At 43.5% G+C, this 19,643-nt stretch overlaps 1 protein-coding gene across 2 annotated transcripts in view; it reads left to right on the top strand.

Moving 5' to 3' along the window:
- STKLD1 (serine/threonine kinase like domain containing 1) overlaps positions 1–19,643 on the top strand; it is a 376,807-nt gene that overhangs the window by 120,521 nt on the left and 236,643 nt on the right. For both annotated transcript variants that reach the window (XM_086924725.1, XM_086924724.1), the window contains exons 14-15: positions 2,670–2,798; positions 9,187–9,345. In XM_086924725.1, the coding sequence (XP_086780851.1) occupies positions 2,670–2,798; positions 9,187–9,345 (288 nt within the window). The remainder of the gene's footprint in view (positions 1–2,669; positions 2,799–9,186; positions 9,346–19,643) is intronic.

The following is a 19,643-nucleotide window of genomic DNA, read 5'->3' as shown; positions in this document are numbered from 1 at the left end:
ATAGACAAGCATTAGGTTGGACAGTGATTTATTGTGTGTGTTTGTTGTTGAGTTCTGAGTCTCTGCCCCAAGCTACCTCCCTCAGAAGCCTTGGACTGCTAAACCTCACTACCCTGAGAGTCCAGTCCGAAAAGGGTGTACATGGCCCAGTTTGAAGAGCCATATTTGGACGGGTCTCAGGCTAGCAGTGGCAAACAACCTCATCAACTGTGGCCCGGTGCTCTTGTTTACCATATATTCCCCTGAATGGGGTCTGACAAATTGCAGGAGCCACAAAATAAGAAGTCCTTGAAGCACCTGTGGATGGTCTTAGTTTCTTAACCTTTGTAAAGGTATGTGGAGGTTATCTTGATTGGTGTGACAAGAGTCACAGCAGTCTTTTAATTTGTGTTGATTTCCTTTTATACTGCTCGACAGTGAAAAATACACATTAAATCTGGTGCCTCTGTGAATATGACTCATTACAACGCGAGCCATTACTCCGCATGCCATTACAACGCGGCCGTTGTAACGAACACGTTGTTACCACGCAAAGCCATTACTACGCAAGTCATTACATCGACTTGCAGTAGATGGCGCGCTGACATTAGAAATGTATAATTTACTGTTCCACCTCCAGCCTACGTAACAGTAGGGAAGGTGTTGGACTAGTAAACTATACTATTTCTAATGTTAGCGGGCCATCTACTGTAAGTCGATGTAATGATTTGTGTAGTAACAGCTTTGCGTGGTAACAACGCGGTTGTTGTAATGACCGCGTTGTAATAGCATTGCGATGTGATGCCCGCGTTGTTAGGGTTGTTTCCCTCCTCAGTATGTCTCTAAATTGCCCAACAGAACGTTATCACATTTGATTCATTTAATGTAAATGCACATTCCTGAAGTAATGCCACTTTGGGTGGCTTTTGCGGAAAAGGGGCTGGAGGTTTTGGGCAAGTTCATGAGGGAAAATAATGTTTGCTATTTTTAAGTGCTACAGCTTATGATAAGGGAGAAAGGTTAAAAAATGAAAAGTAGGCGATCAAGATGTCCAGGTTTATGTGATACGGATGAGCAGTAGATTAATCCTAACAAGAGCATAGATCATACAAGGCAAAAGGACTATGGGATATTAGCTTTGTTCTGCCATCCTTATTTCTCTTTTGACAAACTACCTAGGATAGCCATATTCCAGCAGGAAGGACCTGAAAAGCCTTTTTAAAGAGATCATTACCACAGTAAAAGAATTTAGCGCCATCCCTCAGTATGTGTGAACTCTAACCTTCATAATAAGTCACTCTCTACCACTAGTTTCTGTGTTTTCCATGTTATTCAGCACACAGAGATCGAATTCTCAAGTGCTTTTCATTATTTGGGCAGTTCTGCTTTCCACTAGATCACCTTCCTCAAATTGGTGTCTTTTAAGTCACCTGACACTCACCAGACTTTCATTGTGTGATTTTGGGACTGGTATTCAGTACACTCTTATGTGTTCTGTGCTGTAATTCATCTGAGATTGTAGAAGAAACATCTCTTGTCAAAGTTCAAATAGGGGCTAGGACCAAAGGAGAGCCTGGATGTTGTTTCATGATGGAAGCATTGACACCTAGCTGAGGGTAATTCAGGCCCGGGCTTGGTTAGCAAGTCTGCGTCAGCTGCTGGTGTTGCTTAGAAGTTTGCACCCTTGTAATTGGGCCATCTGCTGCCCTATCAGGAGAGGAAACCTGCTGGTACACACATTTGCAAGTTCCTTCTGGAGAAAAGGCAGAGAGCTGCAGGACTTGGGAGCTCCTGGACTTCTCAAGATGACCTGATCATTTCAGACGTGGTCCATATTAACTGTAGAGGAGCACTTATACTGGAAAATTAGCCAATTGGCCAAGGCATCTTACAATTAACTATGGTCCCAGAAATCCCCAAAAGATGTTGATATGTCATTGACAAAAACCCACAATTTGAATGTTGAGCCTATCAACCCTCTGTCAACCCTCTGTGCTCCTTTTGCCACAACATCGGTACCTTTCTGCAAACATATTCTAAGAAAAACACATCTTTTGACCAGCAAGTTCTGTGCAATGAATTTGCTGCAAGCCTGACTGGGCGTGTGCAGTTTTACCTCTCTGCAGGAGTTTTTAGCTGTGAAGCCAGTTTGCTGAGCGAGCTGGTCAACAAGGGAGAGCTGAATGAAGGGCAAGAAAATATTACTCTAATGGTAATCCTCGTAGTCTCAGGTTCCTGAACTTTCTTCCTTCAGAGCATTTATCGAGCCATCATCTCTGACAGCCACTGCTTGGTAAATCTTTTAATGGCAAAAAACGTTGGAACTGACTGTGTTGATGAGTGACCCAACAATTTGGGGTGGCAATTGTGCATGTGAAAGATGTCCTGACTTGGATTGCTCTGAATTCGTTTCTAAGGTGACAGCATTGTTTTTAGAGAAGCTTTTACAGGCTTTGCGTTTGGTACAGACGATTCCGCCTCTGTTGAGAATGGAGAGCCCTGACTAGAAGTATCACATTCACCATGCAGATACAGTTTCCTTCTCTTCTACTTCTCTTTGACACATTGACAATTGGTCAGATTCTATCACACTTTGGATTTTTTCTAAACATTCCCACTTCTTTTTCTTCCTTCTGCAGTAGTGATGATGCCTCTTAAGTGGTTCTTGCTGATTGTGTTCTTCTCTTTAGAAGCGGCTGCGGAGAAGCTGGCCAGAGCCGGGGTGGTGTTGGATGTGCTGCAGATCCTCTCTCGCTTCACGGAGAACCGAAACATCTGCCTGTCTTGTTCTGGTGCCCTGTGGAGCTTGGCAGCGAGCGGTGAGTGTGTGGGTCAAGCAAGGAGCCAGCTGTGGGGCTAAAGGGATGTAATATGTAATATCATTTAAGCTGAGTAATGTATAGACCAGAAGTTTTCCTTATGCAGTGAATTTGATACTGCGGACAAATAGTACAAATAATATTTTTACGGTTTCCTGGTACATCTGTACATACTTCAACTAACATTTGGAATCATTCCTTCCTTAAGAAGTTCCCAGAACGAGGTAGCAGATCACAAGTCATGCGATATCCATACTCTAAATGTCTGTTATAAATTAAGTGCCAAATTATGAGTCTGGTGGTCCACGGACCGCCAGACTCATGGGGGCGCGGCAGTGGTGGTCATCCAGGTGTCTTATTATGAATCAGGCAGTCAGACTGCAACTGCCTGCCGCCGTCGCCACCACCAGGGAACCACTGTTTCCTGGCGGCATTGCGGTGGTAAGAGGCCGCAATATGCTTGACGGGACCACCACAGTCCCGCCAGGCATATTACGAGTTTCCTCTCAAACATGTGCCCCCCTGTGTGCATATACACCAGTCCTTGCACGGCATGGACTTTTGAAGTCCATGCCGTGCAAGAAGTGTTTTTGGCGTCCCATTGCGGTTCCCATTTTCAGGGCACTACCATGGGAACATCAAAAGAAAAGCGTGCTAGACAGAAGGAAACTCCTAATCTGGCGGGAGCTCTGACCACGGCTTTGGCAGTGTGGCGGTGGGGAGGACCCAGCACCGCACCGCCAAAGTCATAAACGGGTCCTTAAAGTCTTATGGAACACAAACATTCCCACCAGCAATATTACCAACCAAGCTCATAACTTTCAGGAAATAACACGCAAAGAAAATCAGTTTAGAAATATACTTTGAACTAGTGTGTTTTTATTAACTTTCAAAATTGAAGTAAAGGTGAAACTGAACCTAATAACATTGGCAGTTGGTGCCAAGGTACACTAATAGCCCAGAGAAAGATCTTTTTTAATGTTTTAGATTTCCGACATTTGGGTCTTTTAGAAACAGTATATGCCTACTTCAGAGTTTTTAATTGTGGGATCTTCATACAGTGGTGGCCACAATGCACTGCACTGCCTAAGCAAAACATGTATTTTTTTTTTTTTAAATATCTCTACTAACTTTTATATGTTGTTGATACAATCGCCCAAAAAACACATATGTCGTACAAAACCCTCACACTTTTGTAGAATAAGGAAGTCATAGGCAGCACAGTCACATGTGACCAATGCAAAACATGGAATCTTAAATGTAAGTCAAGGTTAAAAAAGAGTATTCTTTGATGATAAACTCTCTTTTGAAGGTCATATCAACTCTATAATCTTCTATGCTTTTTAACCTTAAAGATCCTCTGGAAAGTCCTACCTTCATCCCTCCGGAGCTTCGGAAAGTTGGCATCTCCGCCTTAATCCTATCGAAACTGGATTATTGTAGTGCCTTGTTCTTAAACATCCGGATTAAAAGCCTCAATAAGCTCCAGGTTCTGCAGAATCCAGCCGCTCGTCTGCTTCTGTCAATTCCGAAGTTTCAATCAGTCTCTCATCTTTTACCACAACTGCATTGGCTCCCCATGAAGAAACTAACTCATTTGAAGTCTCTCTGTAATGCCTTTAAAGCTCAACAAGGTCAGGGCCCCAACTTCTTTAAGACTACATTTCGTAGATGTGTCCCTCCTCGGCAGCTCATATCTTCTTCGCCTCTTAAACTTGTTATCCCAAAAATCAAAATGGCCAGCTGGGGTGGAAGAAGTTTTACAGTTTGTACCGCCAGGATCTGGAATGCTCTTCCTATTTCTCTTGAAATGAAAACTGATCTATTGTCATTTTGAAAATCTTTGAAAACATGGCTGTTCAACAACTAAAGCTCTGTTGTAGTCCCTACTTCTTAGTCCAGATTATTGGGAAGCCTGAAATGAAAATTTGTACTGGGCACTACTACCCATTTCATTTCACTTTTATGTATAAATCTGTGGGTGCCACCAACGTGGACCTAAATAGCGGAAAAATTGCAAACAAAATGTTGCTAGCTGAAGAATAGGGAAGTGTATTCTATTCCTCACTGATCATTTGATTAAACCCCTTCTCAAGGCACCAGTTACCTGGCATTTTCTGTTTAAACACATAGGAAGAAGTTGTCACTGGACACTTGACTTACTTCCTTATGATAAGCTGAGGTGAAGGATCTTGCCTCCCCTTCTACAAAGGAAATGCATCATGCAATGATGTTCCCTATGTCTTAACTCTGATGGGCGAAGCGGGTCCAGATACTAACAATGGCACAACAGGTCTCAGGTGATTCAATGTATCCTCATCTTTGATTGCTCAGCTTGATGATTATGTTTGAGTTGTAAGAAATGGCAGACATGCATATAAAGATATTCCTACCGATTTATTAAAATAGATTTCTCTTTGGAGTTCAGTTCTAGAAAATTTGGAATGTGATGTTTCTCCTTGTAGAAAATAGATGTAACTGAGATAATCTCCACTGGCTAAATATTTCTGGATTCACATCATCACGAAAGACCCGCAGAAACACTTATAGAAGAGTTCTGTTGAACTCAGCTGCTTTGATAAATTTCCACACCTGGCAGGTGTGTTGCTTTAATTTATAAATTCCTTGCAACCTGCTTGTGCAGGATGTTCAGAGGTATGTTCAAAGGGGTACAGGACTTCATGTCTCCTTGTAAGCTCAAGAAGTACACTCTGATATAGACTGGAAGGCCGCCCTCATGCATCCACGAGAGGTGGCGATCAAACTAAGGCTACGCTTCATCCAATTGAAAATTCTGCACCGAACATACTTCGATAGAGTCTGCTTCATAAAATAGGGAGGTCAGAAAATCCTGTATTAGATGTCACGGGGTGGATGGCACTTTTATCCATACTTTATGGGAAAGCACAAAAATCCAGGTATACTGGGGAAAGATTGTGGGTGAGATCAATAATATCCTTGGCATTCAATTTGAAATGGAGCCTAAATATCTTCTACTAGGTATCGCAACGGACGTAGACATCCCCCGACGAAAGTTGATTCAGAGTAACTTGGGACTGGTGGTGGCCAAGCGTGATATAGGGAAGCACTTGGGGGCACAACAAGTACCCACACTCAGAGAATGGAGGGCATGCATAGACTTATACATGGTGGCAGAACGAGTGACATAGAAAGCTTGGGGCTGCCCTCGGAAATGTAGGAAAATATGGGCACCGTGGATGAAGTATTATGGCTTAGAATTGGACAGGGAACGGAGGTAGGGGGATCCCAGCCACGAAGGGGGTTGGAAGACTCTTGAATGATGTAATCTATGTTCCTACTGACGCCACACAGAATGTTCGTAATTTTATTATATGCTCTATGCTCCATACCACACTGGTTCATTTGTGTCAATCAGTGTAATACCTTGTAATAGACATTTGCTGTGAACAATTACCAGACGAAACTACAATGGACTATCCACTATTATATGTCAAGTATCCATGCATTGTTTTTTATGGGATTTTTTTGCTATTACAAAATAACAATAAAAATATTTTTTTTTTAAAAAGAAGTACACTGTGTTTTTGAATGATGGTTTGAGTTCATAAAAATGTGAGAAACAGTTTTTAGACATATTCCAAAATCCTTCTGACAAAATAAATAAACACTTAGAGAATGCTTGACATGCTTACTGAGGTCTGTAGGGAAGGACTGTACATTTATATTGTGTTTCTTTATCTTAAACCTCAGGAACATTCTGTGCTTCTTATCATAGGAGTAGCAAAGTGTTGTTCTTGAAGATTTTTCAGACACGTCCAGTCACCAAATGTCTTTGGGAAAATATTTGTCATAACACCAACTTCCTATTTTGTTCTTTCTTTTTTGTTTGTCTTGGTCTGAGAACAAAACTGCACAAAACAGCCTAGTCGGACTCCATGAAAGATTACTGACCACCATGCTGACCACTGTTGAGTGTAACGATGACCAGCATGTATAGTTTGGAAGACATCACACAACTCCTGCAGCTGTCATGAAATTCCTTCCCTCATTCTGATCATTCTTGCTGCACCAAAGTGATCCTGCCATAAATCCTGCTCCCTGTCCACAACTTTCTCATGAGCCTGACACAAATATCCTATCTATGGACTTGAGACACAAAGATGTACTTACACATTTGTGTATGTTTATGCTTTTTCCACCTCCTCTCTTGTGGAATTCCGCAAGAAGATTAAGACCTGTTTTTTTCAATTAACAACCTACCATAGGCAGGGCCAAGCACACACACAAGCTGAGTGCTAAGATACCCTCACTGTGTGACAACTCTGGCCAAGGTGTCTATGTTGCTTGAAGTCCGGTTGAAGTCCAGCCAAAAACCAGTTGCCACTGGTCTACTGGTCTCCAGTTACTGTGAAGAAGGGGTTCTCTCTAACTAAGGTTAGTGTCCGTCTTGGGCGACCAAACTGCACTACAAACACTCTCCTTGGTCCAGCAGACTCAGGTGCAACTTGTGAGCATCAAGACTTGTTTTCCAAGCTACGCTTCAGCAGTCAGTGGCAGCCAATGGATTGTGGCTACCAACTCGACAAGGCAGGCTTCTTCAGTGTTTGTGGCCTGCGGCTGTAACAGGAAGTCAGCCAACTGACTCTTGACTTCTCTTCTGTCTGGAGCTCAGGGATGACTTTTCCTTGAGCAAGGCTCCATAGGCACAGTTCTCTCTTTGATAGCCCAAGGATCAGCAGGTGCAGTGCACTCTTTGGTGCAGCCTTGCTTTATGTGTGGGAGGATGAGAGCTTGAACCCTGCAGCAGAAAATAACTGCCTTTCCTCATATTCTCAGCCGTTCCAACTGGCTAAGAATTTCTTCCGCTGTCAGGCCGCCAATTCCTAAAGGAAAGAGAGCAAGGACTTCGAGTCCCAGAATCATATGCATTTTTTCTAATTCATGGTAGGAAATTCTCTATCCTGCATTGCAGGCAGAGTTGAAATCTGTGGTGCATGCTTTTTCTTCACATGGACTTTGAAGTACAGGTTACAATGTAAGTGCCTTGTGATTGCTGCAGGTCAAGAGATGGGGTGAAGCTTTCCAAATTCTTGCTATCAGCCAGTAACACGACTAAAGGTTGGAGTGTGCCTCTGTTAATACGGAGAAGCATGTTTTTTTATATAAATGACATACGTCCAAGTTTATATGCTCAAATTAGTAGACATAAACCTGTGGGTAGACAAATCTAACATGAAGGCAGTGATATACGTACTAAGAATATTAGGCATTATTTTTCAGCCAACTAGTGAGCAGTCCAGAGCCACCCAGTGGTACACACTCTAGATCCAGCGAGATCTCAACTCCGCATCGAAACAACTCACAAGGTTGGATTGGTGACTTACCTCCTTCATTTATTGTAGATGCTATTCCGCAAAGCCCCTGCAACAAGATGGATGCTCCAATTGTACTTCTAGTTATAAAAACCGTGATCACATCAAGCATTTTTAAAGTCCGCCTTGGCTGCAACAGGGTTGTAAAGTCACCGCACATAAAGTGTAATTGGGTAAACTACTAGAAAACATATAAGCTAATCCCTGCCACACACCTTCTAGGATTCTACATTGGACCACTGAACCTCATAACACATATTTAAAAGATAAAGCCAGAGAGTCAGTTCCCTAAAAGTTCAGGACCCCAAAGTCTAGAATGTCCAACTCCAAGCCTTAGAGTTCAGTCTAACCACCTGTCCTACATAAAACTCTAACATTGAGCTCTTTAAGCTATCTGAAATTAATTTAGCTACTGTAAAATATATCAAATATTTCACAATAAATGTACACCTAGATGAAATTCATTTATCTTCGAAAATGTATAAAGTATTTCACAAAAAGATGTACAACTAGATGAACTTCATTTATCTCCTCTAAAATATATACCTTATTTCACAAAATGATGCACAGCAAGATGATGCTGTGTGTTTTACAACAAAAGTTATACATTTAATTAAGAAACAGTTTGCTTACAATAACATTACTCTAATTTCCCTGTGGGCTATGTCTAGAGCAGCAACCAGTTATATAAAATACTCACAATCCGGGTTGCTTATTTCAGTGATAAGAACTCTTGAAAGGCACATGCTTCTATTCATATTGCATTTGTTCAGGTGATGTTGTTTTGGTGTCTCTTTGTATTGTTACTCAGTTAGATATATATGTAAACCCTTTTTAATCATAATTTTCACATGGTGTGTAGGTCTTAATAATTAACTTTCTATGAAGCAATTTCATTTTGTAAACTGATACTCATTATTAAATTTGTTTTGTATAAAGCATGTGCTAGACTCACAGAAGATGTAGATGTTTATCTGATCATTTGACTAAGCATTAATGTGTATATCTGTTTGTTCATTCAATGGGTCATATAGAGAGCTCCAAGAAGAGCCTGGCTTGCGGATGTGCAGTAAACATACTCTGTAATGTACTTCGGGCGCACCTTGAAGATGCGGAGGTGGCTGAATCTGTCTGTTGTGCTCTCTGGATACTGTCCCTGCAAGGATCATGCTCCGGATTATTGTCCATCACTGGTGAGTTCTGTTGGAATAAATGAATGCAGACACTTGTTCACCATGAAGGGGGGTTCTGCAATGGCGAGGTGTATGCTGATCATAAATGAATGCCTAAACAGGTTTCAATTGCTGTTAGGTCTGCACCAGGGAGGCAAGCGCTGTAGCTTCTTCTTCCATTCTTGTGAATTTTATATCTAGGATCATGATGGTACCTGCCGTCTCCTATTTTTGCTCCTTGTTCTATGAGGTGCCTTTACAACAGCTATTCAGAGAAAGGAAATCGTGGGGGTGAATGAAGATTAAGGGCCAGATGTATCAAAGGGTTTTACCCATTCTGTGTGTACGGGAAAATGTGTTGATACATATGGCCCTATGTTTTTTGTATTCCTGTGCTATACATGTCTCCCCAGTCAACACAATATGTTGCATACATTAGATAGAGGTAAAGTTTTCTGTTACATTTTGGAAATGAGTGTGCAATGTCTGTTCTAGGGTAGTTTATCCCCTCCTTCAATCTCCTTCCTTGTTTTATGTGTTATGAATAATACAGCCATGAATCTCTTATGCAGTATTATTACTGTCGGTCTACGGACACGGTGTCCTTGGGGTTCAATCCATGCATATATTTGAACTTAAGTGAAAGCAATAGTTATCCAGTATTGAATCTTTCCTAGATTCACATGCTTCAGTCATCCCTATCGTCGAGCTGGTAGTCATAATGACTAGTAAAATGTTAAACATATACAGAATACTTTTAACATGGCCACAGCAGTAGCCTATTTACATCATTATAAAAAATACGAAACTCAGCCAATCGGAGCGAAGTAAGGATAAGTATAATTACGCACTTATATAGCGCACGACTACCCGGAGGCATCTCGGCACTTGTACGAATACCGCAGAGGAACCCTTCCTGGCCTTTCCCTGTGAGGAGCCCACTCCTGGGCACCCCCAAGGTGAAGTCAGGCATCCTCAGCGTTGTTGGGGTAGTTACAGAGATTAAGCAAGCTATTGCCCAGAGGTGCAGAGTGGGGCTCATGATCAGAATAGGCACTGAGGCGAGAATTATCAGGTCCGAGGAAATTAACCCTGAGACCCGCCGAGGCGGGAATTGAACCCTGGTACCGGCCAGACTACTGCATCAGGGTCTGCCGCTCTAACCATTGAGCCACAGTTCTCTACAGCATTTACCTCTCCTTACTCAGACCACCATAGGTCAGATTTCTACCATACGTATTTGAAAGGTACCACTTCGCTAAGATTCACATGCTTCAGTCATCCCTATCGTCGAGCTGGTAGTCATAATGACTAGTACAATGTTAAACATATACAGAATACCTTTAACATGGCCACAGTAGTAGCCTATTCACATCATTATAAAAAATACGAAACTCGGCCAATCGGAGCGAAGTAAGGATAAGGATAATTACGCACTTATATAGCGCACGACTACCCTGAGGCATCTTGGCGCTTGTGCGAATACCGCTGATTAACCCTTCCTGGCCTTTCCCTGTGAGGAGCCAACTCCTGGGCACCCCCAAGGTGAAGCCAGGCATCCTCAGCGTTGTTGAGGTACTTACAGAGATTAAGCAAGCTATTGCCCAGAGGTGCAGAGTGGGGCTCATGATCAGAATAGGCACCGAGGCAAGAATTATCAGGTCCGAGGAAATTGAGCCCGAGACCCGCCGAGGCAGGAATTGAACCCTGGTCCCGGGCCAGGCCTCTGCATCAGGGTCTGCCGCTCTAACCATTGAGCCACACTTCTCTACAGCATTTACCTCTCCTTACTCAGACCACCATAGGTCAGATTTCTACCATACGTATTTGAAAGGTACCACTTCGCTAAGAGGCTACATGGTGAAGGAGAGACAGTTGAAACGTATGTTACTCACCTGATAAAACTTGCCTCATCTTGTAAATTTGCTAATCTTGTGGATTAGAGATCAATTCATGTTGGGATGTAATATTGAAAGAGTCAGGGAAGAGTTATGGATGTGAGATGAACCTTCTATTGATGAGGTTTTACAAGTTGCAAAAAGAGTTGAACACTCTTTGAAGTGTGTCGAAATGATTAAATGTTAAATGTCGTATACTTGTAAAGCGCACAGCTGCCCCAGCAAAGGGGCGTCCCGGCGCTGTATACCGCTGGGGAACCCATCCTGGCTTTCCCTGTGAGATGGTCCCTCCTGGGCATCTCCAAGGTGAAGACAAGCATCCCCGGCGCTGATGGGGCCGTTAGTAGAGATTAAGCAAGCTATTGCCCAGAGTTGCTGAGTTGGACTCATGGTTGGAGTAGGCACCGAGGCGAGAATTATCGAGTCCACTGACCATGGCCCAAGACCCTGCCGCGTCAGGAATCGAACCCTGGTCCCAAGCTGACCTCTGCTTCCGGGTCTGCCACCTCTAACCAGTGAGCCACACTACTCCATTAGGAAAGATAAACAAGCTGTTGTACAAGTAATTAAGACTGATACTAAGAAACCTGTGGGGAAGGTTGAAGGAGGTGAAACGAAATACAAACCAACCATAAGAAGGTGTTAAAGGTGTGATAAACTTGGACATTTGGCAAACGATAAAAATTGTCCAGCTTTGAAAAATATATGTACCAAGTGCAAAAAGAAGGGGCATCTTGCAATTTTTTGTAAGACAAAAGTATTTTCATCCTCTTCTACAGTTAAATGCATTGATACTGAGGATGTTGGGGAAGAAGATTTTGTTTGTGGACAAATTGTTGTCCAAGTTGAAAGACCAAAAATTAAGTCTAAACCGTGTTCTATGGATACAATTGTTATAGAGGGGAAATCTACCAAAGTTCTGTTTGATTCTTGTGCCAAAATCACAATAATTTCTTAAGTCCTTCTTTCAAAAAAAGCTAGCACACAAGATTTCCTTGAAGAAACCGGATATAAAACCTCTAACTTATGGTGGTGAACCCCTACCTTTGCGGGGTTACTTTTTAGGGCTGATTGAGTTCGAGCAACGCTACGCATCAGGGAAGATTTATGTATCCGAAAAGGGAGACAGCTTAATAAGCTGGTTTCACCAAAGGGATTTGGGTGTTCTGCTTGATCCTAGTAGTCCCATTTTACTCAAAAATAAAGCACATATGGTTCCTGTTAGTAGTACTTCTATTCTACTGGAAGAAAAAGCAAATGTGGTTTGAACTTGCTCTCTTTCTAACAGTGTCGCCATTAAACATTAAACTGAGATTTCCTAATGTTTTCAGGGAAGGTCTAGGATGTCTGAAAATTTTTCAACATGAGATACGTCTGCGTGCTGGAGCCCAGCCTTCATGCTGTAAGGTTAGAAATGTACCTTTGGCGATTAGAGATGAGATGCTGAAAAACAAAAAAAACTTATGGAGGGAGGCATAATTGAAGAAGTGGAAGGTACAGAGTGGCTGGCGCCAGTCGTCGCTGCTTGCAAGTCTAATGGAAGTCTCTGACTCTGTGCAGATGTAAGGCAACTCAACAAAAATGTCATAGTGGATCATTATCCACTCCTAATATTTCTGAGTTATTAGTTTTGTTAGACGGTGCCAAAGTATTCAGCACTATCGATCTCACGTCGGCTTATCACCAGAGTCATCTTGGGATCTTACCGCCTTTGTATTACCTTTTGGCACCTTCAGATTTTTAAGGATGCCATTTTTCTTTGTGTCAGCTGCATCTGTTTTCCATTGGGTGATGGAGAAAGTCCTCAAGGGTTGCAAAGGGGTATGTGTATATCAAGATGATATATTGGTGTTTGGTAAGAATGAGGAAGAACATGGGCATCGTCTGGACATGGTACTTGGAAAATTGGATATGGCGAATTTGACGATCAAGGCTGAGAAGTGTCAGTTCGCCATCTCTACCATCAATTACGTAGGGCATACCATCTCCCCTGATGAAGTTTTACCTAAATCTGACTTGGTAGACACTATCACTCGTAATCAATCAATCAATCATACCATTTGTATAGCGCACTACTCACCCGGAAGGGTCTCAAGGCGCTTAGGGGAGGGGTCTGCTATTGCTCGAACAGCCAGGTCTTGAGTTGTCTCCTGAAGGCGAGATGGTCCTGGATCAGCCGAAGGTGGATGGGGAGGGAGTTCCATGTCTTGGCCGCCAGGTAGGAGAAGGATCTGCCTCCGGCGTTGGCTCTTCGGATGCGTGGTACGACGGCGAGGGCGAGGCTAGTAGAACGTAGCTGCCGGGTGGGCGTGTAGAAGGTCATGCGGTCGTTGAGGTACTTGGGGGCCAGGTTGTGGAGAGACATGTGTGCGTGGGTGAGGAGCCTGAACGTGAGGAGAAGAGTTAGTGACATTTTTGGGGATGATAGAGTATTAAAACAAAGTAATAGAGAGTTTTGCGGTACTGAGGGCCAACATGAGAGTCCTTCTCAATAAAGGTGTTGAATTTGTATGGAATGATGCTCATGAGCAGGAGTTTAAGATTTTGAAACAAAACTTAATTGTGCTCCGTGTCTTAAGAGTTTTGATCCCCTAAAAGTGTCTATTATTACCACAGATGCTAGCTTCAAACTCCGGGGATGCCTGGCTTCACCTTGGAGATACCCAGAAGGGACCATCTCACAGGGAAAGCCAGGACGGGTTCCCCAGCGGTCTTCAGCGCCAGGACGCTCACTGGCAACAGTGCGCTTTACAAGTCCCACACATTTACATTTACATTTACAGAGGCTGTTCTTCAACAGCAGAGTGATGAAGGGATGTTAACTATTATGTTTGCATCTCGTGGCTTAAAAGATCCTGAGCCTTACTACTCGGTTATTGAGCGTGAGGCCTTGGCAGTATTCTGGGCCATTAGGAAATTCCAGACATTTTTGTAGGGTAACAAATTCATTATTAGAACAGGCCACAACCCGCTTTGTGAAATATTTTCTACAAAAGATATAGATTCTGCCTTCAGCAGGATTACCAAGTGGGTTGTCGCGTTACAGGAATTTGAATTTGAAATAAGATACATACCGGATGTGGAAAATGGCGTGGCTGACACCCTGTCCAGGTTGGTGAATACTGAGGACGAGAGTGAGGCATGCGATGATGAATATGATGATGACACCCAAGTATGCTTGATAAAAGAGGAGATTGTTTCTGAGGATGAGTGGCGCAGTGAATTGTCCTCGGATCCTGTGTTAACTGAATTCTTATCTTTGGTTAATAAAGGATGGCACTCCCAGAGACAAGCTTCGGAGGAAGCTAGAACATTTTGGGGAGTGAAAGATGAATTGAGTATGTCTAGTGAACTTTTGTTTCAATGCACAAGATTGATACCTCCCCTTAATCTGCTGACAAAGCTTGTTGAATTGTCTCATCTTTCACATTTAGCAATGTCCAAGACAAAAGAAAGGCTGCATGCTTCAGATTGGTGGCCCGGCATGGATTTGCAGGTAGAGAGGCTTGTGAGAGATTGCGTGGAGTGTGCCATGTATGAGAAGTCTAAGATGGTGAGAGTACAACCCATGATAGTAAGAAAACTTCCAAGTGGTCCATGGAAGGAAATAGTGTTAGATATACTGGGTCCTGTTCATGGTTATGGGCAACAAGTGCTTGTTATTGTTGCCATAGATTTGTTTTCAAGATGGTCTGAAGTCTACTTTACCAGTGGAATAGAGACCAAGAATGTGATTGATTTTTTAGAGAACCTCATGGCTAGGGAAGGTTATCCCAATACCATTTTGACTGAAAAGGGTGTTCAGTTGCTTTCGCGAAAGATGGAAGCATTTTTTTGAAAACGTGGCTTAAGCACAAATAATGCTCTCTATATCAGCCAGAAACCAATGGTATGGTTGAACGGTTTAACCGTGTTTTAAAAGAGGTGATTTCGTTGGCCAAAGGTCGTGGACTGAATTGGAAAAAGGAGGTTCTTAAGAAAGTCCATATGTACAGATTGACCCCGCATAGTACCACTGGCAAATCTCCTTTTGTTTTGTTCAGGGGCAGAACTCCATATACTCTAGTTGAACCATCCTGAGTGCGAGAGCTGGAGGGTATGTCTGCTAAAGATGATATCACAGATTTATGGCGTAATAGAGAAGTTGAAAAGGCAGTAGCCATGAAGTCTGTCTTTGATTCAAGGAAAGCTGTTAAAAGTACGAGTGTTGCAATTGGAGATATGGTGGTCATTCAACATCCTGGTTTGAGTTCAAAATTCTCGAAACCCATTAGAGTAATTAAATTGATCAAAAATGCTATCAAAACGTAGGATCATTGTATATGGAACCTCGGGAGAGTCGTTCCCTACAAAGGTCCTTCAAGCTCTATAGTGAGGGACTGTAATACTAAAGTTTCTGCAACTACCTGTTCTCCTGTGAGCAATGGTGATTCGAATAATTTCTGTAAGTACTCCCAGGTTGTCTCCTAGGATGAGAGTTAAGCCTTTGTATTTGAGAGATTTTGTGCAGCAGATCTCATGTGGTTAATCTCATTATTTAACTTGTGTTTATTTACATTTTTTCTGTTTTGTTTTTTTAGTTTAGTTTTATTTTGTTTGAAGGAGGGAAGGTGTGTGGCATCTGCTTATTGGTTTGGTTGAAAGCTTTTATTCGATATGCAAGATATCTTGAAAGCATACATACAAGTAACACATTTTTAAAACAGTAATATGCATGTCAACATTTAAGTACTAAGACAGATAAAAATGGGAATGACCCAATAAATTAACTAAAAGTGGATTAAATTGAAACTGACAGTCTCTTGCAGCGAATCAACCATGAATGTTTTAAAAACTTAGAAACACCACAGACTATGAAAGGGGCGGTATCAGTCAATAAGATACGTAGTGCAACCAAGTGCCTACGTGTTCCCAGGCGTTTAAAAAGAGGTTTAAGCCAATGCCTCCTAGGTTTAGTATAGTCTGGGAACTCAAAAAAAAAATGTGCTAGAGTTTCTCGCCTAGATGGACAAAAGGCACAGAAGGGGGATCGATGAGCACCATTCCATTTTGATACAAAGGCCCCGATCGGAAGCGTGCCTACCCTGAGTTTAAAATACAGGGCCCTATTGGCTGGCAAGTTGATTAAGTCCAGGAAGGGTTCAAAAACAGCCACATCCTTTAATTCCAAAAATGATGCGGTCAGATTACAATGGTGTTGGTTCCTGATGAGTTTGCCAGAGACCCAGTCCCAATAAAGTTTTTTGAGGACCGCCTTTGGTGGAGCAGATTTTGAGGACCAGCAGTCCCCCAGGCCCAACTCCCCCAAAAGATTTTTAGTGTCCTTCAGCCACTTGATCTTGGCCCAACCTCTCATGTTCATTACCTCTGTCAGGCCGTCGGCATAGGACTTTAGCTCCGGGACCCTCCATATGCGGGACCAAAGAAGCAGTGGTCGAAGGCGAGCCTGGTCTTTGATACTCTTACAGCCAATGTCCAGGAGCACAGGGATTGTCGGGGTACTCGAGGGAAGGCCTAGGAGATCTTTCAAAAATGTATTTTCAGCCTTAAATAGGGACTCCAGGTTGCAGTGGCCCCACAACTCTGCCCCATACAAAGCTGATGTTACGCCTCTGGCCTTATAGATCTCAATTGCAGGACTCACCACTTGCCTCGGTGATGCTCGAAATTCCCTAAGCAGAGCACCTCCTACCTTTTTGTGGTTACATACCATTTTATCAATATGGGCGGACCAGTTCATGTTGTCCGTTATGCGAAGCCCTAGGTAGTCAAATTCGGAGACTTTCTCCAAGGGGACGGTGTTCAAAACAGGGGAGCTTCCTAATTTCCTTGGGGGGTGCAAAATCAAATATTTGGTTTTGTCCACGTTGATAACCAGACCTCTGGATACACAAAAGTCCTGGAAGCGAGTCAATATATTCTGTAGGCCCTGGGGAGTTTTTGAAATAAGCAAAGTATCATCTGCGAACAGCAGAGTAGGGATCTTTACTCCCCCCAGACAGGGTGCGTCCACTGGTTCTTGCTGGAGATGCTCAACCACACCATTAACGTACAACGAAAAGAGTGTAGGAGCTAGCACACAACCCTGTCTGACTCCCCTACAGACCGGTATCCTGTTCGTTAATTCCCCATTATTCCCCCATCGGACCTGGGCATAATTACTGGTGTGGAGTTTAATAAGTAGGGATAGAATGTAAGGGGCAGCCCCAATCCCTGCAGCACCCTCCGAAGTTCCTCCCTAGGGACCAGGTCAAAGGCAGTCTTCAGGTCAATGAAGGCCAGGTAAAGACTGCCCTTACCTAGATCCACGATTTTCCAATTTAGGAGTGCTAATCTGAAGACCTGCTCAATGGTCCCCGTTCCTGAGCGGAACCCAGCCTGGAAGTCAGATAGCACTCTATTTTCCTCCACCCAGTTGAGGATCCTTCCCAAAATTACCTTTCCTGACACCTTTTGCGTGGAATCGATCAGGCTTATTGGCCTATAGTTCCCTGGGCTATTTCTACAACCCTTTTTATAAATGGGGACAACCACCGCCCCTCTCCATGAATCCGGTACAGGGCCACCCTTCAAGATGTCGTTTAGGAGGGCAGCGATTACTATGCCCCAGTCAGATGGATATGCACGCAGGAGGTCACCCGGAAGCCCATCCGGTCCTGCTGCTTTCCGTGGTGCCACCCACTTTATAATCTCCTCTACCTCCCTACCCGTAAACAGATCAAAAGTGACTTCCCCAAACAAGACGGGGGCGGGGGCTGGGTTATTTAAGGGGCCTTCTACAGGAGCATAAAGGGACCCAAAGTGTTTCGACCAGTTCTGGGGAGGGATGTTACATGTCCTCAGAGTGTCATCGGGTCTGTTGCGGGCACCTACCAGATTCCAAAACCCTCTTGCGTCCTTGCTTTTACTGGCGGCCAATAGATCCGCCCAGAATTTTTCATCCCAGTCCTTCTTCGCAATTTGGAGGGTCCTAGAGTAAACCTTTCTAGCCTCTCTGATCTTGATTTGAGATTTAGATTTGACTGCCTCTACCAGTCTAGTTTTTGTCACCCTACATGTGTGGGTATACCATCCCTTAGTTCTTACCTGTCTATCTTTGGTCCCTCGTCTACCTGGTGGAGCAGTGAACAAGTTAATTAGGGCCTTGGTAAGCATACAGAAAACCCCACAAGCCATCCCCATCCCTCCCGTCGTGGTCCCCAGATTACATTGTGCTTGGGCTAACAGTTGCGTTATTACTGCAACCTTCTCCTCCGAGAGGATCAGTTTTGTCCACTTTATTCTCCTCCCACACAATGCTACTTGCGACTCACCCAATTCCGCTAAGGAGGAGGGGACCAAGCTTCCCCTATCGGCTAGCCACCAAAAGTCTAAGGTGAGGGAGAGCAAGTTGTGATCACTCTCTACTGAGGGGACCACATCCATGTCCTTCACCGAGTTCCACAAGCACACATCAAGCAAGATGTAGTCAATTCTTGATGTGTGATTGGGCCTATTATAGGTATGGGCCCCCCCCCTTATCTGACTCTGACCTCCCATTAAGAGCCCTCAAGTTAAACTCCATACTGATGGTGTACACCTGCAGGGCCACCTTAGTCCACCTCTTTATGGGGGCCCCTTGGTGCCTCGTGCATAAATGTTATAGATATTTAGAATGGCACGACCCCTGGAGTCCTTCAAGGTAATATTTAGGAGGTCCGGACAACCAGTCTGATGCTCCACTATCCTACAATTCAATGAGGCAGCAACCCAGATAAGGAGGCCGCCAAAGGGGCGTCCCCTCCCTGATTCTGAGCAAACTACTGGGATAGAGAAGGCAGAGTAACCCGCCCTATAAATGGGATCCATGCTCCATGTCTCCTGAAAAATGCATATGGAGTGCTCGTCCAATGCATTCCAGTCGGGCAATGTCAACTTCCTTGTAATTCCAGCTACGTTCCAGCTGAGAACCTTAAACACTGGGTCCGTCACAGCTGGGACGCTACCGGACACAAGGTCGTGACAAGGGGACACCTCCTGTAAGTCCACCGGTGGTCCAGTTGTGTCTAAGGTCTCAATCATTCCCGGTGCATCTAATAATGTAAAATGGATTTCAGTAGGGGGCGGGGATAAGGGCTGCACCATCTGCTTATTGTTAGACTGGTGCCATGGTTACGAGGAAATGTATGTCGTAAGCTCCCTGCTTGCTGCTTAGATACGGTGGGTTGGAATGTCATGTTTTGAAATCAGAAGTGACTGTTGATGTACTGACATGCTCTGCCTGGATGGGATCCTTTCCTTAAAGAATAAACCTAATATTCAACTTTTCAACCAACCTTGAGTGATCCTTTCCTAACAACCCTGGATCTTTCACTTCTACACTTGTCAAATTCAGGAATGAATCATGCTTTGGTCAGACTACATTTAGCTGCTATTTCTCAT

This window comes from Lissotriton vulgaris, chromosome 5 (assembly GCF_964263255.1).
Source record: "Lissotriton vulgaris chromosome 5, aLisVul1.2, whole genome shotgun sequence".
NCBI classification, from domain to species: Eukaryota; Metazoa; Chordata; class Amphibia; order Caudata; family Salamandridae; genus Lissotriton; species Lissotriton vulgaris.
This window is presented reverse-complemented; position numbering and strand designations above follow the sequence as displayed.